This window comes from Mugil cephalus, chromosome 21, assembly GCF_022458985.1.
Source record: "Mugil cephalus isolate CIBA_MC_2020 chromosome 21, CIBA_Mcephalus_1.1, whole genome shotgun sequence".
NCBI classification, from domain to species: domain Eukaryota; kingdom Metazoa; phylum Chordata; class Actinopteri; order Mugiliformes; family Mugilidae; genus Mugil; species Mugil cephalus.
The window spans coordinates 15,324,946-15,351,522 of NC_061790.1; the positions used below are offsets into that span (position 1 = coordinate 15,324,946).

Genomic DNA, 26,577 nt, shown 5'->3' on the forward strand with positions numbered 1-26,577 from the left:
GAACACAACACTGTGACCCAGGACTAAAGACCAGGCAGCAATGAACCCAAATTGCACTTACCTTTCTTTAAAAAAATGAACAAAGGTAAAGAAAAATCCGTGCAATTTCAAATACCATTTTGAAGGATAGTTTATTATCCTTAAACGTCGTTTATTAAACGTAAACCTACCTAATGTTATTCATTGCACTAAAACAAATCGAAGTCTGGAGTTGTCGTTACTTATAGGTTATCTGGCACACCTGAGATCAAATTGGGCTGAATGTGGCCCCCAAAATAAAATAAGTCTGATACCCCTGATATAAGGGTTTAGCGTTATCAGATATTGAATCAGACACCGAAGTACTTATTTTAATGAAGAAGTGTTTGAGTAAATATAACCAGGGAGCACGTGTACCCCTCAGTAATGACGTCTGCCAACAGTCTCTCTGACGTACAGCAAAATGGCGGTGGCCTCGTTACAATGGGGACTACAGTTGGGCACTTGTTAGCCAACTTATTGTGAATAACTGCGAATTCGTCGTACACCTGTCCGTTGTGGGTAATTTATCCAGACGCCTACATGTTAAAGGTAAGTGTCTAGTTCAATTAGAAGCGGAATGGCGATGAACGGGGAAGATGTTACCTACTTTTGACAGCTTGGTGGCTTCTAGCCTCGGCGTTGTCGAGACATGAGCAAGTTAGCTCATGCTAACTTGCTCATGTCTAGCCGGGGCTGGTGGAGAGACTCCCCTGCTTGGGTAGCAACGTTAGCTTCGTTCTCATCGAAAGTTGAAGAAATGTTACCCTGTCTTTGTTTTTAAGCTAACTGAACCGCTCACGTCTTCTCTCTTAAATCCACGCATACCTAGCTGGTTAGCTAAACATATGAAGCTTATAGCAGTGGACGTAGGCGAGCAGCTAGCTGTTTTGAATGCTACTTTATAGCAGACCGTTTATTTGTCTGTCATAATGTAACGAGGTTATACCTTTTCTAAAAAAAATGATTGATATAAATTGATGACGGGACACTTACATTGTGTGTAGTGTGAACAACTAGCTAACTACATGACATGTTCATATGGAAGATGTATATGAAACTGAGCCAAAAGTAGCAGCTTTGGAGCGCAGGCTTGTTACTGCTGGGGCAGGATAAATGCAGAGACCAAATTACCCGTTAATTTATACATATAAACATGGAAAATAACGCTGGTTTGCTCTGATTGGATTTGATTCGACATCTGTTTTTGAGATTGATCATCAATACAGACTACGCATACTCCTTATTTGAAAGTCACACATAGCTGAAGGGTGTTCTAATCTGTGTGACTCTTTTTGTGTCACTGTGACACACACATTTGTTGTCAAATCATCCTGTGTCCAGAATCCTGGATAGTAAGAACATACACAAATACAGTCTTGCTGTCTTGTATTCCAGCAGTCCAGTGCAGCGGGTCCATCCACCGCCTCACCTCAGTCAATGAAGGAATCGAAGGACAGCTTGTCAATGACTGGCCAAGCAATTCTGGACCACATCAAGCCATGCTGGTACTGGGACAAGAAGGATTTAGCCCACACTCCCTCTCAGTCTGAGGGCCTGGATCCTGGAACAGAGGCCCGGTATCGGAGAGAGGGAGCACGTTTCATATTTGACGTGGGAACCCGGCTTGGCTTGTATCCTTGATTTATTGATTTGAATACTTCTTAAAGGTTAAAAGTTGCTTAAATTTGAAGTACAGAAAGTGAAAAAGACTAGATGTGCACATAGACTTGCACATTCTGCTTTACTTTTTATGATTCTTTTGCTTTTTTTATTTAGTTTAAATAGTGTAGTATAGGAGTGTAGTATATAGTTAAAATTCTATCTGATATCTGATAAACTTGATGTTGACTTATTGAAATAATGAATGTACTTTATGAATCCTTGACTGTCATCAGACACTATGACACACTGGCAACTGGCATCATATATTTTCACCGCTTCTACATGTTTCACTCATTTAAGCAGTTTCCCAGATATGTAAGTTCAGCTGATGGGATTCCTTAGTTCTTCTGGTTCCTGTAAGTGGACTGAATACGTTGGATGAATGTTGTGGGTTGTGTCTCATCAGGTGACTGGGGCTTGCTGCCTTTTCCTGGCTGGAAAAGTCGAGGAAACGCCAAAGAAATGTAAAGACATCATCAAAACAGCTCGAAGCTTACTGAATGATGTGCAGTTTGCTCAGTTTGGAGATGATCCAAAGGTGCAGTTTATTTTATTTACAACCAGTCTTATCAGAAATGTTACCTTTTAATACTGGGAACAAAATGGTTGATGTAAGTTAGTTTCCACTTGTGATCCCTTATCAGACACCACTATAGAGCTGCAAACTAATAAGACAAAACGCATGAGACAAAGAAAACATACTCAAGTGTATTTGTCATAACCTTGTGTTAAAGGATTCCCTCCAGACTTAATACCTGAAATGTATCATATAGTCAATGCAAAGGACCACTGAGTAATGAAGGCAGACTACCAACAAGCCAAGCTTTAATGATGTCAGCAATTACTAGATTTTTGTGAATAAATTCCTAAGCAGTCCTGCTTGTTTCAACAGGAAGAGGTGATGGTGTTGGAGAGAATCTTGCTCCAGACTATCAAATTTGACCTGCAGGTGGAGCACCCCTACATGTTCCTGCTGCGTTATGTCAAGCAACTCAAAGGTCAGACTAGATAATTATGACACTACATCCACTCAGTCTAATTCTGGCAAACAGAACCAGTTAAGCACAGACTTTGTTTTGTTTTTATCTTCTAGGGGAGAAGAATAAAGTTTGCAAAGTGCTTCAAATGGCATGGACCTTTGTCAATGACAGGTGAGCACCTGACAAGGAAATGCTTTCTACTACTCATTAGTGACCGACCGATATATCGGGGCCCGATATGACAGCTCCAGTTCTATCTCTCCTGTCGGTGAAATGTTGCTCCGATAGGAAAAACAAAGTGTGACAAGTCAGACGTTAGCAGTTTGCAAATAAGCATCAAAGGGTTACAGTTTAATATATGCTAAAAGGATTTAACAAAGAAAGTACTAGTCTCCCTGACACGACGCTGAAACACTTATATTTTATCATCGTCCTTTTGGCTTGGTTTGGTTGTGTGTGGTTTATGGAGGGGATGAATGAACAACGTCTTTTTGGGCATGCATTGCTGACATGGGCGTTGTTTCTCAGTAAATTAGAAAAACCTTTCCTATCATTCCCCTTTTCCGTGCGTGGTTGAAGAAGATTGGCTCGCATCCACGCTCCCTCCTGCGCCGAAAAGTCCCATAAACAGTCACATAAACCAGTGGGTACAACCACCGCATCAACTCGCCACCCGCATCTATTTAAACTCTGTCACTTTGCTTCTTCTCCATTGGCCCAGCGCTTCCTTACTCCTCCCACATCTATCCCCAGCGAGACGGTTTATTTGTTTTTATTTATTTATTGAAAGTTCTGCTACATTATTGTATTTTTGTTTGTGTGCCAATCTGCACTTTCTCTAAGTCTCTAAGTCCAAATGCTAAGTCTGTTAAATGTCTGAAGACATTGATTTAAGAAAGCATCTGTCTGTACTACTGTCACTGTGACTGTACTATTACATAATCATGTATCGGTTGCATATCGGCTATCGGTGGTTGCACCTCCTCTAATGTCGGCTATCGTTATCGGGCCAAAAAAATCCCTATTGGTCGGACACTGCTACCTCTTTTTATCATAGATCATCTTATGCAAAGCAGTATGTCATGTATAGAGTGACGTATAGAGCGGCTCAGTATATGTATTGCTGAGTACACAGTTTTTAAGACAGGCTTTAAACTGTGGGAAGTGTTTATGATGAATGAATGATAAGGGGACGTCACAGTGGCCTGGTGGTTTAAGATGCATACCACATACAAGTGTGCTGTCCCCGATTCAAATCCGGCCACAGCCCTTTGTAGCTTGTCAGCATCTCTCTCTCCTCACATTTCCTGTTTGCTTTTCTATTTCGCACCAACAAAAATGCTGCAAAATAAGAACGATAATTAGGTGCATAATGGGGCAAACTTTAAGGTTCCAGATTTCCCTTTTTCCTCCTATCAAACAAAACTGAAATGAGACTTAAACCACATTGCTTGTGTGCCTGGCAGCCTGTGCACCATGCTGTCTCTGCAGTGGGAGCCAGAGATCATCGCGGTGGCTGTCATGTATCTGGCAGGCCGCCTGTGTAAGTTTGACATCCAGGAGTGGACTGCCAAACAGTCATCACGCCGCTGGTGGGAGCAGTTTGTCCAGGATGTCCCAGTTGAGCTGCTCGAAGGTACTCATCATACAGACATGACAGTTCACACAATATCTGTTAACATGCTGTCACACTTGGCTCAAACAAAACGTGTCTTGGTCTTCTAGACATTTGCCACCAGATCCTGGACCTGTACTCTCAGGGAAACAAGCCCATCCCTCAGCAGATGCAGGAAAAGGAGCGGGCTCCTGCTCTCCCGACCCCTGCCCCTCCAGCTCCACAGGGGCAGCCCCCGGTCACCAACCCTCCTCCCCCTCCACCAAAGAAGACTTCTCCTCAGGGTGGCAGCCCTGCACGCCAGCTGAAACGCTCACATGTTAGTATACGCTTACCCCGCAGAATGTCCCCTCCTCCTATATTCCATTATAAATTGCTGTATTTAAAGTTTCCATGAGTGTACGTGTAACCTGCGTCAAAGTGAGAACTGAGCAGTTGTCTTTATTTTCATTTGTTTCAGACATCCCCAAAAGATGAACCAAAGGCTCCAGGTAAAATATTCTTTAAACTTTATGTAGAAAGAGTTTTGTTTGGATTTTAAAACATTTGACTTTTAAGCCTTTTTATCCACTGAAATACCTCCAAGAAAAGTTTACTCATCAGTTTATATAAAGTTTGAGCAGAATTGTACCTACATGCTACAGATTCAAAGTGGATTAGTAACTTCCTGACAGGTTATAGGATTTTATGAGTATCTGAGCATCCAACAAATTACCTCAATGCATTCACTGACTTTGGTTCTCACCCAGTGCTCTGTCTAATTTACAGAACAAGTTGGATCCAAGATTCCTCGTTTGGAGAGCCCCATGCCTCCACTGCCCACATCGCAGCCTCCCCCAGGTAAGGAGGAATGTACCATCTTTGTCCTGTTTGTTAGAATGATCCAGAGCTGAGGTAGAGCGTAGGAGCCTGCTGATGTCCTCTCGACACCCTGCCGTCTGTTGGCGTGCGCCACCAAATAGGCCCATAACCAGCAGTCAGGACCCCCTGCCTGCAACTCATGCTCAGAAAGCAACCCAAAGTCGTTAGCCCTCTCAGGCTGCTTACATAACCACAACTGCTCTGGACATTATGTTTCCCAACACACGCATACTCCTAACCTGTCCCAGACCAATCTGATTAGTGCTTGAGCCCGATAATGAGACCTCCTGTGTGGCTGAAGCCTGGCAGTCTGGGAATGGAGAGGTTATTTGAGGTCATGGTGGAGGGAGCAGCTTTAGTTACTACCAAGATGATGAGAGATTTTTTTAACATTTTTGTTCTTTGCTCTGTCGTTACATCATCACAGCTCCTCCTGCAGAAGCAGAGCCAAGTGAAGCGGCTCCTCCGCCTCCACACGCTCCACCACCGCACCAGCCTCCTCCCCTGCCCCACCGCCCTCCTCCGCCTCCACCCTCCAACTACATCATGTCCACTACCAGCTCCTACATGTCTGGAGAGGGTTACCAGAACCTGCAGTCCTTGATGAAGACAGAAGGTCCCTCCTACGCCCCCATGCCACCCAGCTACGCACCCCCGATACCACCGTATCATCCACATGTCTATCCACCACCTGCAGCACCACCTCCAGGACCACCGCCTCCTCCCTCCAGCTACCCGCCACCCAGCTTACCACCAACCTATCCGCCTCCTGGCTACAACAGCTACCCACCACCACCACCTCCACGCATGCCGCCAGGCCACGTACCACCTCCAGGGATAGGCCTTCCACCTACCGGGTACCCTCCTCCTCCTGTGCCCCCGGGGCAGTCGCAGGTGCCCCTGCCCCCTCCACCTGGCATGCCTTTGAACCGCGGTGGATGGATGAGATGAGAGTGTTATGACAGTGAATGAACTGAGGCTGTACAGAGCCAAAATTGGGGACTGTATGATTCAACCAGCAACTTGACAGGGGGAGCTGGTTCATCTCAAGCACAACAACTGATAAACAGGTGTGTTGTGGACGAAGACCTGTTAGCAAATAGACTTGAAAGGAAAAGTGAGGTCTGGACAGTATTGTTATGAGAACTGGTCGGTGGATAATTTCCTGTCACACATATTTTGAAATTGTGACGTTACGCGTGTGAGATGGATACGTAGAGCGCCCCATTCCAGGATCTTGCATCAATCTGTGTCCCCTCATTGTTCTTTTTTTCTTTTTTTGTGTGTTTTTCTTTTGTAATCTTGTCAAGAATGGTTCCTCTTGCTAATTAATATATGTGGCAATGAAGTGTCCACTTTTCACTTCACTACTGAGAGGATCAAGGGTTGAGTCTTATATATTCCCATCTATATTCTGTTGCCCTTACCATGTTGGTTTTCTTGGTTCCCCGTCAGGCCAGTGTCATTTTTCCTGCAGTCTGCTTTTTTTCCCCCTCTCTCTACATTCCCACTTTGTTTTGCTGACTAAAAAAGTGTAATAAGATCTTGAGGTGGTTGAATATGCAGTAGTTGAATCTAAAAAGGACTGTAGACTTAAAAAGCTGGTAAATAAACATGCTCTATATACATTGGCACATTCTTTTTTTTCCTCATTGCGTTGTACTGACGCCACGTTGCAAGACATTTCTGCTATCATCAGGTGCTGTAATTAAAAAAATATATGGCATTGTCATCTTATTCTCTGTGAATCTGCACTGGAGACCGTACTAAATGCTGTACAGAACAAACCCTGCAGCCATATCAACTATTTCTGACACTGGACAGTACAAGGTAAATTTGTATGTGTAAAACGTTTTCTCTTTGGCAGATTTTTTTTTTTTGGAAAGCTTTTTTCTATATGTGCCTTAGTCAGGCTTCTGCTTTCTGTATCCTGCACACAGCTTTGGTTCTTATAACATTAAATACATGCTTCTCCTACTTTGAGTATGGTGTAATGTTTTTCAGCAAGGTCAAAAAGCTACTCATTAAGTAGAAAGGAATTACCGTATATACACCAAGCATGTTGCCATTAACGGGCAGTACATAAATTATGAAGATACATGTGGATATTGTCACATACATGGTTATAATTCTTTTAATAGGCTACACTGGAGTGTACCAGCAGAGGGCAGTACAATCCATCTAGTGAACACAAGGGTCCAAATATAATGCCTGGCCTTAAAAAGTTCAGACACTAATATTTGGTTGGACCGCCGTTAGCCTTGATTACAGCACACATTCACTGTGGCATTGTTTCAACAAACCCCTTAAGTGTCACAAGAGTTATTTCCATCCAGTGTTGCATTAATTTTCCAACAAGCTCTTGTATTGATGATGAGAGAGTCTGACCACTGCTCAAAGCTTTCTCCAGCACATCTCAAAGATTCTCAGCGGGATTAAGGTCTGGACTCTGCGCTGGCCAATCCATGTGTGAAGGTGATGTCTCATGCTCCCTGAACCACTCTTTCTCTATTTGATCTCTTCAAATAGAGATCTTCTTACCCTGATGCCCCAACACTCTGAAACAGGATAAATCTGGACTCATTAGACCACATGACCTTATTCAATTCCTCCAGAGTCCAAACTTTATGCTCCCCAGTAAATTAAAGCCTCCCCCCCCCCGGTTAGCCTCACTGATTAGTAGTTTTCCTAAGGCTACACAGCTGTTCAGACCCTTCACATTGTACTTTCATTATTAAACATAGCCCTGAGCTCTGCCGTTGATTTTCTTCGAACTGATTTCACCAAATGCTTAATTGATCACTGATCACGATCAATCTGGATTTTTCTCCGACCACAGCTGAAAGATAATCACCCATTCGGTAATTACCCAATAGGATGCTCATACTTATTTGCTCAGTTAAATCCAAGTGGCAACTCTTTTTTTTTTTTGGCCAGGCAGTGTGGGTTCTTCATCAAATGAAGACAACAGATTCACAGCATCATTAAGCAACTTGTTTATTTTCTCCCAAATTTCTCATCTAAAAGTGGCCTATTTCCTGTTTTCTTTTCACCTGCCAAATATTCATCTCATCAGTGAAATTCATGAAAAGAAGTTACAGACATGCTAGTTACTACAGGAAAAGACACTTACGCTGTAGATTCTAGGACTCTGTTCTGTGGTTTTAGCATATAGGCAGAAAAAAAGAAAATCTATAGATGTTTAAAAAAGAAAAAAAGAATTACAGTTAGGTTCCAAATCAAAACACGACGAATAAAAAATGGCACGTCTCAAATCAAATGCCATATATAAAGAATTCAAAATCGCATCATGGCTTCAAATCAGTTCCTAGAAAAAAGGACACTTTTTTTTAAAGAAAAAAAAATTCTGATTTTGATTCGTATTATTTTTGACTCATTATTTTTGAGAATTCAGAGGTGCACAGCCTCCGACATGTTCTAATTTGGAACAAATAACTCTAGAGATGGGAGAGCCTGAGCTACCAGCCACTCCACAAACCTATTAGATAACCTCACCGTGCGAGTAAACCTGCTAGATTCAAAAACTGGCTGCTCAGTTACTGACGGCGCTCCCATCTCTATCTTCCACCTGGCAATAAATACACTGACAGAAAAGTGTTCATTCTGACATTAAGAAATACTCATTTAAAATTGTTAGTGTTTTATGGTATGGACACATCAAAGGGAAGACTTTAACCTTTATATTCTAAGAAGAAGAAAAAAAAAAGAATTAACATGCACTGCATAAATACACCTGCTGAATCCATGACAAGATAAATCTTCAGAGATATAAAATAGAGGAAAGGAATTTAGAGCAATTGAAAAAAAGTCATTTAAACTAAACATGGGGTTTTGTATTTAACCTTAAAAATGTCATTACGGGATTTGCCCGGATGGATTCAGAAAATGTCTTCAGCAGTCTTCAACCGTCTTGTAACCGGGGTTCAATAGCCAAAAAGAGAATTCACAGGTAGATGCTACAGCTGCAAGAGAACCATTCAGTCTCCTTCCACACACACACGCACACACACACACACACACACAAACACGCAATCACAGATGGGCAAAGGTAAAGCTGTAGCCCTCCCAACCTGAGAAAATGATTGTCGAGCATGCACACAGCACACAATTTTAGTTTGTTTTACAAAGTAAGAAATGTATCTGTTCACTAACAAAAGGAGAAAGATGCATGATTGAGAATGGCCGTGATGCTTTTTTCAGAGGTTACAGAGAAAATACGTAATAGCAATTCATGTGGAAGAGAAGAAAAAAAAAATAACCTATATATCACCAAAAGCAAACCCTGTTTAAGGTCTGGCTGTGTGTGCTTTCAGAACTGAATTATTGATCACATGGCCACGCTAGAATACAAAACAGATAAAGTCAAATCAACAGTAACAATGAAGTAGTGCTATGGTTTTATACATAATATACACAAGTTAACAGTGATCTCTAGACTTTATTATCCATAGACTTGTCTTACGAGCAAAAAGGCGCTAGGTCACAGTGGATTTCACTTAGTTAACATTTTAGAACGCTAATGCTAGTTATACTCATTGACCACTAGGGGGGAAGGCGATACATGTGACAGGAGCTAAAGTCTCTATGGGAGGTACTATCAAAAACGCATCTGAAGATACCGCCACATGTTGCCTTTGCATCATCCCAGCAACACGTGAAGAGATTTCTGCCCCTGCGGCCTTGTCAGGTCTGTGCTTAAAACCACATCTATCGCTAGCTTATTATAGCGCAGCTATGCTCTAGTAGGGCTTAAAGCAGAGTGGGTGTGTAGCTAGTGTACAGAGAGAGACCACTGTGTATCCGAAAGCCTCCGAATCAATGAAGAAAAGTGGTGAATCAGTGAAACTAGCTGCCAGTTGTCAACACAAGCATCGAGAGATAAAACGTACATGTAGCATTGTACATGTGAATATCAGACCGGATGGCCCGTTCCACGTTTGTCAGTCATAAGAGAGTGTTAGTTGAAGGAATGCTGGGTGCTGTAGGCAGCATGGAGCATGGCATGAAGGGTCGTGTAGGCGCAAGTAGTAAGGTGGTGTTTTCAGGTGAGCGGAGGTGCAGTGTGTCCTGCGGCCCGTCGCTGGTTGCCATGCTACAGTGGCCCTTTGAACTGGTTCCCAGAGAGATGCTGTCTGACGGACAGCTTTGATCCAGCTGCATCACCCAGTTTTCTCCACACCACCTGCAAACAGAAGCACAGAGAGAAACTGAGAGGGGAAGAGGAACAGTCAGACACGCGAAAGGAGACGGAGACAGAGAGTGAAAGTGAGAGAGCGGCTGAGAATAATACTTTCTTCTGCAGGAGTGGAAACTTCAAATGCTCTCAGTCTGACTTTGAGCTGCAGAGACTGCACACGTTACAGTACAGCTACCTCTGTCCTCTATCTCTGTTCTCTGGTGCTGAGAGCTTGGCTACGAGTGAGTGAAAGGGGGCCCCCGGGGGGCCCCTGTGATATTACAGAGGTACTATTGTAGTGCTCCCCAGATTCCTGGCCTGTCGCATACCTCTGCAGGGCCCAGATAGCCTGGCTCTCGCTCTATCTCTAATCAGCCAACCTTTTATTCCCACACCAGGCCTTTTCAGCGGCAGCAAAGAAAGATGGAAGAAAATGAGTGGCGGGGGGAGAGAAAGAATGGAGGGGTGAGGCTTAGGCGAGGGGGGGGTGAGAGAGTGCTCTTTTCCCTGCCGCTCCAGTTTAATTGCTATGACAGCTCAACTACGAGCCTCTGCTTAGTTGTTCCAGCTCAGTGTGGGCTTTGGAGGAGGGACGTGGGAGAGGAGGGGGAGAAAGAGGCAGATAATGGGACAGATAGAGAGAAAGGCGGAAAGCAAGAGGGAGCGCCGCGCCCGGGACTCTGCCGCCCGTGTCGTTCCAAACCAAATGAGTCTAAATGAGTCCCTCATTAGCGAAAGCCGCTCAAAATCTGACCTGATTTGCACCGAGCGGAGAGGACTAAAAAAGTGATCAACAGAGAGCTGTAGGGAGGCCTGCATGCAGCAGCACATACACCAACTCTGACCGCAACATGAAATGGAACTTGCGAGCGTGGGAACGGGACATGCAAAGTCATGTGCACATAATGGTGGCGTGTTGGGGCGAGGCGTTGCACTTACGTTGCACATCTCTCGCACAATGGCCTTCTCCTTCTCGCTGAGATCGTCCTCGTAGTCCTCGGGAAGCTGCTTGTCCAAGTTCTCATGGACCTCCAGCACCTGGTAGCAGACAAATCAGAGAGTGTGACTACTTGAAAAACTAATGGTGACATTATCTTTCAACCTACCTACCTATATTACGGCACTAATCATAAATGATGATATCAACACATCTATACAGTTTGTCAATGAATTCAGTTAAAATACAGTGATCAGAGAGCACCGCTCTTTTCATTTTCATTTGATGATTATATTACCTTCATGGCATGCACCACGGCTTCAGGCTTCTGGACACAGGACAGGTAGCCTGTGGCAGGAGAGGACTCGCTGGTTGGTAGACGGCCAGTACCCTAAGAGGAGAAAAAGAAAAGAATTGAGGTTTTAATGTTAATGTTTCTTTAACAGTAAGCATACACATCTGAGATAGAAGGTGAGGGGAGGCTTAGGACAACGGTTAGGCGCCAGGTGAAGGCCCAACCTGGGGAAGGTGTTTAGCAATGCAAACTTCAAACTTCCACACTTGGCTGTTCAGACTTGATAGGTTAGATTCTGAAGTACAGACCGGAGAGAGAGAGAAAAAAAAATGCAGTATGTTTTTTTCCTATGTGTAATTTGAAGTGGAGAAGATTTGATGACAGCCCTGAAATGCATTCTGGGACACCTGGCTATCTCAAGTCTACACGAGTTATCTCCTGAAAGCATCCTCAATAAATCGAGAATACCTCCACACATTTGGTCGCAAATGTACTTTGAACTCAACAGTACTCGGGCCGTGACTGATTTTACAAGCCCATAAGAAGACACGTACACATGAGAACATATGTAGATAAATGCTGCATATACAAACTGCATCAGTCGAATGAACACCACCTTACAGAGATTTCCACTTTAGCCACAGCCAAGATAATTTACTCTGTAAAAAACAACAACAACAACAAAAAAACACTGTCTTTATCAGTGGATGTTCTGCTCTGACATAACAGCAATGAAAATGCCACCCCTTCATAACAGCTCACATCACCTCTTGTGTTTTCTTCCCTTTTTTTTGGAGTGACCAAGCATTCAACTCCCAGGTCAGCTACCTGCACTGTGTGATTTAACCCGGTGTGATGTGAGCATCCAGCCAGGAAGAGGACCAGGGGGGGTTTTGCTTGACTCATCACACACCCCCTGGTTAGTTCCAGACAGTGGCTCTCTGTTTGAGGGGCACACGGATCTCTGGGACACACAATGGCACCATTCACCGCAACCTGGCATTAAGGCCCTGCATTAGACACAGCTCTGTGGCTCCGTCAGCCTGGGTTCAATTCCCCGTTCACTAGCCGTGCGTTCGCCAGCTCCCACCGCGCCTGCCCGCCCCATTTAGGGTCACGAACGGGCCCACATAAGCCCGACAGCGCGGAGATAAAATCATAATCCCTCTCCAGCCAAGGGATGACTTGTGGAAATTGCCCAAATGTCAATTCATATCACATCACCCATAAGAAACATTGATTTATTTTGTAGGGTTACGGCCTGACACCTGCTCAGCCAACAACAACCGAAAAAAGAAAACAAAAAGTATTTTTTATTAACTTTTGAATAGTAATATACTGACATGCCTGATGTATGTTTTTTCTATTTCTTAAGTTGCTGTTATCCCCAAACACGAGAAGAACCATTTGATGAAGAGCATTATATTTATGAGCTTATAAAAAGAAAATACAAAAACGTTAATCTGGATTTCGGTCAACAACGGATGAACGATTGCTATTGCTTTAATTTTTATTCCCTTTGCAGACACAGTATTGTAGACTACTATTAACTATATTGAAACTTATGACATTTTTATTTTTACACATTTTCATTTCCGATTACTGATATACAGAACACTAAAAGGGTTAATTGTATTTTTCCCGACACTTAATGCCTACATTTGCACATATATTCATATATTCATTTCTTTTTTTGCATGCAGATTCTAAGGTCTTGTTTTAAATTAGCAGCTGTCTTATGAAAGCACATTTAAATCTGCTTGACCTGAACATTAAAAAACAGATATGTCTGCAAAACATTTGTAGTTAAGATGTAACAAAATGCAAAACAACGTGAGCATTTATTAAGATAGAAGGGTGGAATAATGCTTACTTTTTTTTAATAATACCATCTCATTAATTAAATTCATCTCCAAGGCTACGTCCACATTTGTGTAAGAATTAGACCTAACGACCTCCTTATTAAATAAAAGCACATCGTGCTCTTCTTGTGTTTAAGGTCACATCAACAAGTGTAGCAGATTATTCTCCTCCGCAGCGGACTTTGAAGTCAGCTACAAAAAAAAAAGAAGAATATGTAAATCACTGTCACCCCTTTTTTTGATGTTCTTGTCTCTGGGTTACAGCTATTATTTGAAATGTGTAAACATTTCCCTCTTGCGTCGCTGCCAGGTTTTCCAGTTTGTGGCGGAGCTGCACGAGGAAGGGCAGGATTTGGACGGTGGAAAGACACAGCCGGCTCCGGGCAATGTTTACTGCTCATGTGAGTGTGCATTTGGGGAAGGCTTCCCTGCATAAACAGGCCTGATTTAGGCCTGAGCGAGAGGAGGCGGGATGGGGGGTCGGGGGGGCAAACACTGTCAGAATCAATGGTGTGGAGTTTAAGAATACTAAATCAGAGCAGACTGTTGAGTGTTTGTGAGAATCACGCAGGCTGCCCACTCCCTTTCGCTACGCATCTCTTCTTTTCTTCTCTCCCCTCGTTTCCTCTCCGACAGTCTCACGCACGCTCACTGACCTGAAACTGTGTCTGCGCTAGACAAAGGGCTACGTATAAAGGAGTAGCTGATAGACAGGGAGGGGTACACACAAACGAAGAGATCAGTTCTCTGAAGTCCTAACGTTGTCATCCTCGGGCCCCACATCTCTCATCTTCTTTGTAACCCAGGACAAACTAGAGGCCAGCCAACTGAATCGACGTGAGCACAGCAAAAAGATATAGAAGTGAAGACACAATTGACTCTGCATTTTTTTTGCAGAATTCATGGTGACAAAATTCATTGCACTGTAGCACACTAAACCTCGGTATGGGTGGGGATGTATTTATTTGGGTGGCTCAAGTAATTTTGCCTTTATGCTAAGCTAAGCTTCTTCATATTTACCATATTTAACAATCCTTCTGACTTTGATTTAATCGTGTGTACATAGTAGTATTTATGAAGCTAAGAGCTCCATGAAGAGGGGGTATTTACACTAACATAAGCATTTAAAGCTTTTAAACAATTAAACCATTGCTGAAATCCCCAAGACTGCAGTTCCTCAAATTACCACTTGAGGCAGAGTCCAAAATGAGTCCTTCTTTCCAGAAGAAATAAAGATGTTTACTGGAACTGTTTGGTTGCTCTATAGTTAATGTCGTCAATAATGACAATTAAACAATTGGTAAATATTTGTGTCACTCCCTGATCGAGAAGAGATTAAAGCTTAAAATTCTGTATAACTAGGGTGTGGCTGCAGTCACAGTATGCGTCTTGGCATCACCCAAATGCTTCAGCTCCACTCACTTAGCCTCCTATTTTTAAATTAGTATTATGTTATGGTGAGGCACTATCAAGATGGCGACAGCTTTGATACTGCTCTTCAGGAAGCCCCTTTATATACGGTCTCCGTTTATGACACTACAACTGCAAGGCTAAGTTTGAACGTATGGATCAAATCCAACATGTGGCAGATCACTTAAATGCAAGCTGTCCCTTGTTGCAGCTAGTTGGATAATAATTTAATGTAATATATTCTAAATATGGTAATGTAAATGCATTTTTCTCTCTTCTAATTTCTCTCGATATTGACGGTGTCAGAATGACACCAGATGTCATGTCTGTAAAGAACCTTACTTCCCACTTCAGGGCAACAGCATGACCTTGTTTTGAATGGAACCGCGCAGTGAAATTAAATGCAGACCATAAAGACAATCTGCAGTTTATACTTGCCCCTCTAGTGGAGTCAGAGATCATGGGCATTACTGAATGGCACGGGGCTCCAGAGGGAGGCCAGTTTGACCCGCGCGCTCAAAAGGTGTGAGCTGCCTCTGAATGAAGCGACGTCCGTGCCTCACACTGAGCCTGTGATTAAACCATAATATTGATTTTTTTTTTTTTTTTTTTTTTTACATACAAGGAAGATTTAGTCCTCTGGGTAGCAGCGCAGCCCGACTCTGACCCTCCTTAAGCAGTCAGAAAACAATTATCAAACCTCTTCTCCCCAGGCACTGGCAGGGTCAGGGGTGGAGGTGGATTGTAAAGGATTATTGCTTTCATAGTGGGATTCAGTTCAAACAGGCTCTGGGCAGGAAGAAATGAGCCGAAGGGCCCGGATACAGGAGGTAGAGGAGGGAAGGCTGACTCCTGGCAAATTTCTAACTTCATCTCTGCCTTAGTTTCTCTTCTCCCTTTCGTCTTCCAGTCCATCTCACCCCCTTTAGCCCCTTTAACTATCATTCCTTCGTGTACGTTTGAGCACCCTTCCTGTCATGTGTAAGAGAGAGGGAGGTCGCCTGTGAGATTTAATAAGAGAGTAAAGTGAATTAGAGCTGACTTTACTGTGGGGGCAAATAAGACGTAGTCTTGATCTATAGTTGAGGTGGTTATGTGTGAGCGGGCATCTCTGTGTGTGTCCTTGTGAGTCTTTATATGTGATTACCCTTCTACCAAGTGTGCAGACAAGCGCATATGTGTGTGTGTGTGTGTGCGTGCATGCGCGTGTGTGTCAGTCTCTTGGGTACTGACCATGTGCATGGCTTCTTGGCGCTGTGGCAGTGAGGACAGCTGGGACTCTGAGTGGTACAGAGTCATTCCCTTCCTCAGGGCACGAAGGTCACCTGGGTTACACTGCTGGGTACAAATGGGCACAAACAAACACCGAAACACAGAGACAAAAAAAAGAAAGAAACAAATAAAGGGTTACAAAACCTCAGTGCCGATGTTATACCTGAAATTTCCCAAGTCTGGCTGCACTGCATGTTGATATGATTCGATACGATTCATTCAAGGTACCAACCTACAGGTGGAATGTCTGGAATGCACTCGCTGTACTAACAAGATATTTTACTGCTACTACTACTAACCCACATAACTGCAAAAAATAAAAATAAATTAAATAAAGCTTTATTGAAACTGAACTGAGAAACTGATCAATCATGCTGCTAGTAAACAATTTGAAGTGTTTTACTCTCTTAGCATCTGTGCCATCAGACTACTACTAGTAGTAGTAGTACTACTACTACTACTACTACAATATGACTCTATATCAGCCTGATGAGACGTCCACATGACTCTGCTTTGTATGTTACGATCCTCGCTGAGTGTTCATTAAGGTCCCGTGTTCTGTCCTCATCCCTCCTGCCCAGTCATCGTCACTCTGACGATAAACGGAGGCCCTGCGCTTGTATCACGTTTGTGCCTCCATCGAAGGCCACGATGACGCAGGGACGGCGCTCCTAAGATTCGTCCTCATTAGCAGTCAAAGACCACTGGTTCCTGGGGGCAGCAGCCGGCCGAGCCTCTCTCTCTCCGCAGGCAGAAACACGGTGGCGCCGCTGTTTCCTTATGACATTTCTCATGTCACGCACTAGTGTTGACTCTGTGCGAGGCGCAGCGTGTAAAAGCACGTGATGCCTTGGAGCCCTCGCGCTATAAATAACAAAATGAGCCGAGGGTGTGTGCGCCCGTGAATACACGGACATCGCTCTGTTGTTGTCTGCCGGTGTATTATCCGTCTTTGTGTCACACACTCAGGTACACACCAACGCAGTTTGTATACACAAAGTAACAATCAGCATTCCCCTTGTCTCCTCTGTCCTTTGATACCCACCCACGTCTCTCTCTCTCTGGTCTCTGGTGTTCCTCTAACCTTTCCCAATCCTACCCTTGGCACTCCGTGATCTATCCTTTGAGTTTCCATATTCATGCCCTCAGCTAGCATCTCTGTCGTTTATCAAGGCTTTGTGTCTGGTGGAGGAGTTACATACAGTACGACCTACTCACCAAGCGAATAAGAAAGGCTTGGTAAGAGCATGATAATAGTTCTGACAGGATTAGTCCTGTTTATCAAACCAACACGTCTCCAACTTTATTTCCATCCCTGACTTGACCTTGACCACTGGGACCGACAAAGCCATTTGTTTGTCAGACAGATGAGGACAGTTGGCCCTCTGCAGTCCTCCTGGCTGAAACCCAGGGCCCTCCATACACCGATCCATCACGGTGTTCTTGGTGCTGACAGGAAAAAGCTGTGGACTTCATGCATCGTTTCCTGCTTGAGTTATGAGGGTGCAGGGGTGATGCTACTTCGGCAAAAGGGTAGAAAGCGGTAGCAGTGGGCTCATTGATGTTTGAGTTCTTTGTTATAATTTTTAGAACACTGGCGCAACTATCTCACCACTTCAGACGGTCTTAAGCATGAATGAAAGTGGCTGGGTAAAGGTAGGTGGAAGTTATGTTTGAATGACAGATCTGCAGCCAACATCACTGACTGCATTATGAGACAAGTGAAGATGGAAGGCTTGGCAAGTGCAGTAGTCAGTGAGAGGTAGTGGAGCCCAGCAAATAGTGAATCAGTCCTCACACGAACCATGTCCCAGATCCATCTTCTTTTAGCACAGTCTAACTCCTCAGTCCATAAATCAGTGACTTTGTAGCTTTGTCAACGAATAGGCCACAATTCATTAACCTCTGTCGTCCGTCTAATCCACTGGATCGTACTGCCGTCCACTCTTACAAAGTGAGATCAATTAGCTTGCAGAAAATGGATGGAGCGCCGTCTGAATCCATCGTGTGGATCATTAAATTCTCACACTGAACGCATACTTATTAATGATGAAGTGGGAAAGTGCGAGCGTCTCACACTTTGGCGTGTTAACAGAGATAAGTATGGCCCGGAAGACGTGGGAGAGCCGAGTGAGAAAATAGTTAAACGGAAGATTACGAACATGTACGGGACATGTTGTCAATGTGTGTGCGAGCACACACCTGTTTTTCTTATTTTGCTTCCACCTGTGCTGCGTAGGCCCTTCCTTATGTCCACCGTGGGACCCTGTTGTTAACTCCCTCTTCACTCCCATTAGTACAATTAAAATCCTTCAGCCAAGCTTGTTTGGAGGGTCAACATTCCTGCATTAAGAGTCTTTTGTTTCCTTCCACTCGACTCTAGTTTCACTGGAACAGTTTCATAACACAGCAAGTTAGGCAACAGATCCACTGAGGCTACTAATCCACCTGCTAGTATTCAGAAACACGAATGAACGGGGCGTCAAATTAAATAGTAAACTGTAGAAAAGGTTCATCTTTTCTTGAGTGTCCTTTCACCTTTCAACTTAATATAGTGTCACAACCATAAGGATAACATCTCTTAAATTCAGACATTCCTACATTCTTCAGTTCACACACACCAGTCGTCAGTCATGCATAATGTATACCTTGATCTACCTTTGGTGGCCCCCGTGAATTCAATTATTCAGCCCATCAGACATCCCGACAAGCCGAGACAAGCGTGTGTCATTTATGCACCAAAGCACGATGTAGCATTCATTTACGGGAGGTGAACCTTGTACCAAACACTGTGCAGTGCAGCTCCAAGGACAGAAAGGGGTTTCTTTCCAAGAAAGGCCATAATCAAGCGTGGCCGTCTGTGTTTATTAATTAGCATAGCATGTTAGCAGTTTATGAAGGGACCTGGGCACAGAAGCAACACCTCTACAATGTAATGCAATCCAATCCTTTGTTTCTCATTTCTGTGGTAATGTCAGCTGCACTTTATTGTATAGGGAAGATGGAAAATCAGTACAGCTCTTATGTCTGAACAGTTAACATGAAGTTAATTTAGTTTCAGGAAAAGGACAACTGATGTTGGATTTGGTTGGTGATTTAGTTTGGCTAGTATTAAAGTTTGATGACTGATAAGATTTCAATTTAATTTCAAGAATTAGGACTCTATATCAAGACTGTTGATATTATTATGTTGATATGATTGAAAGATTACTGCTAGTCAGTCCCTGAATGTTTAGTTGGGCTACAGTCCAAAGTTAACAAACGTCATTGACCAGCACAGGCAAATCTTTCTTGTTCATCTAAGCTTAGTCATCCCTGTGAACTGAACACAGCGCGTCTCAGATTGCGTCGCTGCACATTCAAACTCGACTGCATAGGTGTGTCCACACTGACGAATGCAGTAAAATGCAGTATATCTGTACTGGTCACAGAGTCGAGCGTGAAACTCCTCTTTACTTTAGCAGCCTGTGATGATTTGACAGCTAGACCAGAAAATCACCTGCTCAAATGTTGCTATTGTCATTTCTGCTGAAACAACACTAACCTGTCAAAATTCTATATAACTATACTAGTAACTACATAGTGTACTACACAATACAGACCAAACATGCCCCAGTTGAATTGGTTATACTTCTTTTTTTTTTGTTGTGTTTTTCAAAACACAATAGGTTCATTAAAATGGGAAAGTAATGAAAGTAATAATGAGAGTCATGCTCACTGTTTTGGCTTTTTTCCAAGCTTTATGCTAACCTACTCTAACCGTCTTTTCCTGGTAGCTTTATATCAACTGTAGAGATGTGCGAGCTATGTCAATCAAACAATTCCTTCTGACATTACCACAGAGCTAATTCAGCACTTGTCCAAACGGATCAAACTTTCACCATTCACACTTACTGAAAACGAGTTGCGTTACATTGTATAAGTGCTGCTTTGGCTGCATCCACCCTTTATATTAGAGAAAGCAACAAGCTCAAAGATGCGGAAAGTCCCATCACCAAACAGATGAAAGATTGGAAAAGGCAAAAGGGGCTTAACCGATCGGCCAAACAGGAGCCAAACAGTGACAATCCAGAAAGTTACCTTTTTCGTCTGTATTTGCGATAAGCTATATCGGCTATAAGCCTAGGGAGAAAAAAACATAATGGTGGAATGGTTCAATATTTATTTGTTTGTCTACTGGAAGCCAACAGCAATGAAACGGAGGGAGAAAAAAGCTTTTGATTGCATGAATGACAATTATACTGCAGGATTCAAGTAATAAAATTATATTCCAACAAATACATCCCCAATCTCAGATCTAAAGAAAGAAAGAGAAAGCCCCGCGTAAACAAGGACTATTAGACCTCAAGAAGCAGGTTCCTATTGTGGGTCTTGACTGCTGTGAGACGTGCAGCACCTAAATATAACACTTAATTATGAGGATCATCCAGGTTTCTGTATCGGCGATTTGAGCCTACGCTGCTCTGCCTACACATGAATCAGCTGGGAGATAATTGGGAAGAGAGGAATCTAGTTAAAAATAAAAGAATAAATGCTTCAAGTTAAAAAAAAATCCATTTAAACTGCCTGCCTTGCATTCTAATGAACAGATTTGAATCCTACAACCTTGTAACAAAAGAAAAATGGGCAAATTCATTATAAAAGATTGATGTTCGTTTTTTTAAACAGTAATTACTGGCCAATAACTACAAGGCCCTTCGAGATATGGGTCCACTATTTCTTGGTTGTGTATGTGGGCACACACTTCTGCAGACTGGCATGCGACCTCCCATTGAACCACACTAGAATTGCACCCTTGTCCTTCTCAAACTCCACCAAACGCCACCATCATCCCAATGTGAGAGAAGTGCGAGCCAGGTCAACTTAGGGAGAAATCCTTTACTATGTCACTGTCACTTAATGTCCTTTTATCCTCTTTTTTTTTTTTTTTTTTTGCCCCTACGCTCATCTCTGCTCCCACAGTTCGCCTCGGGGGCCAACATCACTGCTCGCTACTGAAGCTTACAGACTCCCCATGAATTAAACATGGATAAACATATTCTCCAGCTAACAGGCAGCATGTTGTGAGGGGGCGGCTTTCGCAAAGGTATCAGGAAAAAGCAGCTGCCTGTCACATTTTTTCGGCGAGCTAAAAAAGTTGCGTAAGAGCAGTTCTGTGAGGGTATAAGTTCAGACGGCGCTGAAGTGGGCCACTAGCGCGACTCGCATGCCTGTAAGTGACAGAAAGAGGGGAACTCGGCGGGTGCCTGTGCGCACACGGCTCACCTGCGAGAGGAGCTTATTGTTGTCGTCCTCCAGGATCCGCACTTTCGTCTCCAGCTGCCTGATGTAGTTGGAGGAGGAATCTGGAGGAGAGACAGAGAAGAAAAGAAGGGAGGAGAGGTGATTAGCATTTCAAAGACCTCAAGCGGAAAAAAGGCAGGCAGGGCCACTGAGGCAGAAGGACCATGTAGAGCTCAAAAGGTTGCTGTGCAGAGACCTAGAAAACTCCTACTGAACCTAGAAACGAGGACTTAAGGGTCCTAGTTATGGATAAACCTTAAAATAAATGCATGCATTATTAATGAACAGTGAACAAAATACACCAAAACAGGGACTAGTAATAAAAAACAATTTCTCAGCAACTGTAAAACAATATAAATATGTCTTGGGTTTCACACAAATGACTCCAATCATTGCTACCATGACAAATTCATCCAACCATTATTGAGCAATTAATTATTTTTCTTCCTGTAATAAGTAAAATAAGTCATCCTGTAGTCTAGTGTTGTATTTGCCCAAACAAGACTAAAAAGAAATTATTAAGCAGAGATGGGGTAAGCTTTTTAAAAGCTGCAAATCACAAATTTAGCCAAAATTCAATTCATTTTCTTCTGATTGAGCCATGTTAAACATTGAAGAAAAACTGAACTAAATCTATTGGCCATGTGTCCTTGTTGGAAATACACTCCTCGTAGTCTGATGTCAGGGGTCAATCACCGAGCATTCTCACACAGACCAGCAGAGCCTCGTGCCTATACTTTGACCCCATACTTCACGTGTCTCGTTCCATTTCTCCTGTGCCACTTAGCTCTGTTTGAATCCGACATAACTGCCATATTTGAGGTTTGTCACAGAACTATCCGTGTACTCTGTACTCCCGTCAAACAATTACTCCACAGAGATTCCCACAACCGTTGTTGATCCTGATAACGCGGCATTCTTTCCAAACATAAATCAGCCTCGCAGAGTTCAAACCAGGGACAGGAGCGACGAGTGGAGGTGCAGCTCGACTCAGTAGGTGGCACGGAGCCTGTTATCTAAAGAGGCATGTTTAATTTACAGAGGGATCAAAGGCACGTTCCGCACAGGAACCGAACCTCGTCGTGGGCCCAGCACAGCGCACACAGCTTTATTTTATTTTGTTTTCTAAGTGGAACAGAGAGAGCGGGGATGGTGAAGGGGAGAAATAATAAGGCCGGTGGGGAGGCTGCTGATGAAAAAGATGGGTTGAATGAGATGCACACGAGAAGTCAGTGGTGTAAGGGTAGTGCACACAAACATCAAAATCAAACCTTATTTAATGCGTGAGTTAACTGACCTCAGGGCCAGTTAAGTTTAAACAAATCAATAAATCTAACAAGCTGGTATTTACATAACCTAGTTGTTGAACCTAGCTGACACTATGCAACCAGGGGGCACTACTGTACACAAATAAACTATTAAAAACACTTGCATACTACCAGTCTGGATTCAGATTTGGAGTCTCTCTCTCACACACACACACACACACACACACACACACACACACACACACACACACACACACACACACACACACACACACACACACATACAATTTTGCAGATCATAGCAACCAACTGTCTCACACATAGGTGAACAGTCTTGTGTTGATATACAGCTCCGCACAGTTAAGTCTTCTGCATCGTGTGGGACAACAAACGGGATCTGGAATCAAGCTCATTAGTTAGAGACGCTAGGTTGGCATGAGAAGCTACGGTGGATTTCTGTCCAAGGTTGTTGACATGGTCATATGCTTCAGTTGGTGGATTCATTCCAGATGTGTATTTGAATGCCCCAGTTCACAACAGAGATGCAAAACAAGCAAAGCCTCCAGTGTGCCCTTTGAACTTCGTCGTTTGGGTTCATTTCGTCACTTCTCGTGGACCGGTTATCTAAGCTTAACAGTCACTCAAAGTTATCTCTCTAAAAGACTCTGCTGACCGTCAGAGGTCCGACTAGTGCAAACGGTGCAGGACACACTGGAAAGTCTAAGACCACGGACATTCACAGAGGGTCTGGCTTGGTGTGACGCAGAGCAGCAATCAGATGACCGTCCAGCAGCACGTAAAGACGTATTTTTCACACAAGCACTGTATAGAGGCATCACAAAGTCCTAAATATACATAATTCTAATAATTTTACATATACAAAACACATTCTTTCTCCCCAAGTTTGAGAGCCAACCAGCGGCCCCTCCAGACCTATTTGTGCCCAGGCTCTTTAGGAGAGCCAGTGCAGACAGCAACGATTAGCCAACGGTTGGACGGCTACAAGAGGAGGCTACCGTGGCCAGAGCTGGTAATCCTCTCTTCCTGCCTTGTGACCCTCTAATCTGTATTCATCTGCTGGCCTGACCTGCAGCCAGATCTCAAGCCGATTAGGACGAAGGTTCCTCAGCCTTCAGTCATCACCATCGCGCTCAAACAAAGGAAGCAGGCTCTGGCGACGGGGAGGGCGAAAAATAGATGTCCGCCGCTGCTTTTTTTCCGGAGTATATACAGACTATTTACGGAGAAGAAGATGAACCCATCATAGAATATTTTATCCCGATAAAACGGTTCAAACCAAAATTGAGCAATCATAAGCAAAATACTGGCTGTTTTTTTATTTGACTAAAGAAAACCAGAATCGGCCAAATGTGAAGGATTCCACATCCCAGAGAAGCCTCTTCACATAACACAGTTCAGTCTCTCCCTCCCACTCGCTGTATATAAGCCTTTGATGTGTAACGGGGGGCTAAATCTCAAAGCGCATCAGTGCAGCATTACATATGACATGATTAAGTGGTCCTTCTTAAATATGTGCAGATTTGGTTGCGGGCGCACAAAACGTGCATGCACAGACGCCCCGTCACCTCCCCTCGGCGTGGTGCACATGCACAGATGGAGCCGTAGGGACGGGCCGGGGAGAATCCAGCAGTCACCCTCTCTTTAACACCCGGCTCCGGAGACTCATCCTGGTGGGAGAAGGGTCAGGCAATTAAACAGTTCCCTGACTCCCCTGCCGCTCCTCCGCGCTTTCATCCCCCCCACCCCTCCAGCTTCACATCCTCCCCTCCTCTTCGCCGCTCCTCCGTGGGGCTGTAGGAAGAGCTACAGATCATGCGGGGATCGCACAGTCGAGCCAAAATAATTACCCTGCAAAAACTCAGCTCTGCGTCCACCCTTTTATACGCAACAAGCGCCGAGGGAGAGGCCATTATTACTTATGCACAACCTGAACGCGCTCCTAAGCGTTGATAAAGTGAGCACAAGGTGCTGGGAAGAACACGGGAAGTAAAATGTGCCCAACTATGCAGGAAACAACGCAGAGAGCAGCCACAATGCACAAGTAAGCTATTTTTACGTCTGTGCCGGTGTTGTTTACCCAGTGAATTGAGCTGATGTATCTGTGTGCGAGAGTGTGCACGTCTGCGAGCGCGCAGGACAAAAGGTGACGCAGACAGTGGCGCGAGTCCATCCCCCTCTCAGCATGTCGCTTTGTATCACGTCAGTGCCACTGTGACCCACTTCCAGCAGCCACTCCCTCCTTAACTCTGCTCCCCTGTTTCCCTCTATTTCTGTGTTTTATTGCATCCCTTCACTCTACCCACTCCGTCCACCGCGGGCCCTCTCCGCGCTCTTAAAAACACGTTTCTGGGTGACTGACCTGTTGGTCAACTTAGCTGCTCGGTGATGAGTGAAAAAAAAACTGACAAATGGAAAAGTTAGCCTGAATGAAAGCCAAGCTGTAAAAACTTGTGTGAACCTTTAAAAGGTCCCGACCTCCCCTGGCTGGCCTTTGTTTTCCGCTTGGCTCCAAACATCTCATCCCCATCTGTCCAAAACAGCTCTCGCTTCCCAGCCTGCACCATGCCACGGTTACTCTTAGTCCAGCCCCCCCCTCAGAGAGTTTTAGTGCCACTTGGAAGGATACAAAATTCACCACCCAGAAAACAAAAGGAACTACTGCATGAGTGGGTTTATGTGTTAAAGCCTCGAGTCTCACAATGCATCAAAGTTAATACCTACATTACACCCCGTGATTATATATAGACATATTATGTGCGTGTTGGATGCACCTCCCCCCTCATGAAATAAAAAGCAGATTAAAAAAAAAAAAGGAATGTAAGATTGTGTTGTATATATAAAAGGCAACACACAAAGGCAACTGAACTTGTTGGGTTTTCACCACTCCTCCAAGTGGCTTCTTCACTTCTAAGAGACTGGTGGGAAGTTAATTTTTTATTTTTTTATTTATTTGGAGCATCTGTGGGTGGTGCCCACCCTGACACTCATGTGACCAGGCTCTGCCATCGAGCAGATAACTCATCCCGAGCCGGATGAATTTGTTTTGCACACTCTTCCCCTTAAATCACGAGTCTGTGAGCGTTATAGCTGCCAACTGTTGATTAATGGAATGGTGTAAAACCAGTAGCAGATGTGAATTACATTCACAGCAGTTGCACGCATGATATGAAACAAATGAGGATGTTGTCATAAGAGAATTGCTCAATAGCACTACTAGTGGTCAAAACTCCACTGCGTTCCTTTAATTTGTGTCACTGTCTAACTCAGCCTAATTTATAAAGGATGCGTTTAATTCATTAATAATAATTAAGTATTCCAAATCTGCAATAGGACTTCCACTAAATACATTCCCGACTTCATATTTCCAGTATGAAATGAAACAAAACAGACTATTATGGACCTTAAAGGCCTGTGTCTTTGATAGTGTATGCGCAACAGCATTCTCCTCCTTGAATTTGTTGTTTGCCTTTCCACCTCTGCGTAAGTTCTTAGTTATGCCCTTCATACATATGCTTTGAATCCCTGTATGGAACAGTGAGTGGAAGAGGGTTTTATTGGAGGTCAGGGTAGGCCGCTCTTTAAAGAGCAAATTGTGGAGTACAGACAGAGTGCATGGAGTCAGGCATGCTTGTAAAGGGGTGCTGCAAGAATAAGGGTGACTAGTTTTATAATTCTGCCGTACATTTACACCGGGCATTTAGATTATTCTGGGGGGAACGTTACAAAACCAGCTGCCACACTGTTGACTCCAAGGTCTTTACTACATCAAAGCAGCTTTGGTAAAATAGTCAAGTAAAAAAAGAACCAAGCTTTGGAATCCCCTCATGTTTTCATGTCAGATCCCAAGGCTGTTTGGAAGCCCGCAGTACATTGAAATCACACTGCTTTTATTA

At 43.7% G+C, this 26,577-nt stretch overlaps 2 protein-coding genes across 7 annotated transcripts in view; one reads left to right on the forward strand and one right to left on the reverse strand.

Moving 5' to 3' along the window:
- Positions 1–422: 422 nt before the first annotated feature.
- ccnk (cyclin K) lies at positions 423–7,116 on the forward strand. Of its 2 annotated transcripts, none has more exons than XM_047574267.1 (11): positions 423–570; positions 1,417–1,652; positions 1,917–1,998; positions 2,090–2,221; positions 2,576–2,681; positions 2,777–2,834; positions 4,130–4,299; positions 4,389–4,597; positions 4,739–4,769; positions 5,047–5,118; positions 5,567–7,116. In XM_047574267.1, exons 1-11 carry the CDS (start codon positions 562–564, stop codon positions 6,088–6,090), a joined length of 1,629 nt encoding a protein of 542 aa, XP_047430223.1. In that variant the 5' UTR covers positions 423–561; the 3' UTR covers positions 6,091–7,116. The 2 variants fall into 2 exon arrangements, with proteins under 2 accessions (XP_047430223.1, XP_047430224.1); XM_047574268.1 differs by having other exon boundaries at positions 1,420–1,652.
- A 1,003-nt stretch (positions 7,117–8,119) lies between these two features.
- Positions 8,120–26,577, reverse strand: part of ccdc85cb (coiled-coil domain containing 85C, b) — a 42,117-nt gene continuing 23,659 nt past the window's right edge. The window contains exons 2-7 of one of the 5 annotated variants that reach the window (XM_047573313.1): positions 21,378–21,457; positions 20,193–20,234; positions 16,074–16,175; positions 11,572–11,664; positions 11,276–11,374; positions 8,120–10,342 (exon numbers count right to left, since the gene is read on the reverse strand). In XM_047573313.1, the coding sequence (XP_047429269.1) occupies positions 10,253–10,342; positions 11,276–11,374; positions 11,572–11,664; positions 16,074–16,175; positions 20,193–20,234; positions 21,378–21,457 (506 nt within the window). In that variant the 3' untranslated portion in view covers positions 8,120–10,252. Of the gene's footprint in view, positions 10,343–11,275; positions 11,375–11,571; positions 11,665–16,073; positions 16,179–20,192; positions 20,235–21,377; positions 21,458–26,577 lie in introns of all 5 variants that reach the window. The other 4 variants (XM_047573312.1, XM_047573314.1, XM_047573315.1 and 1 more) reach the window with 4 other exon arrangements.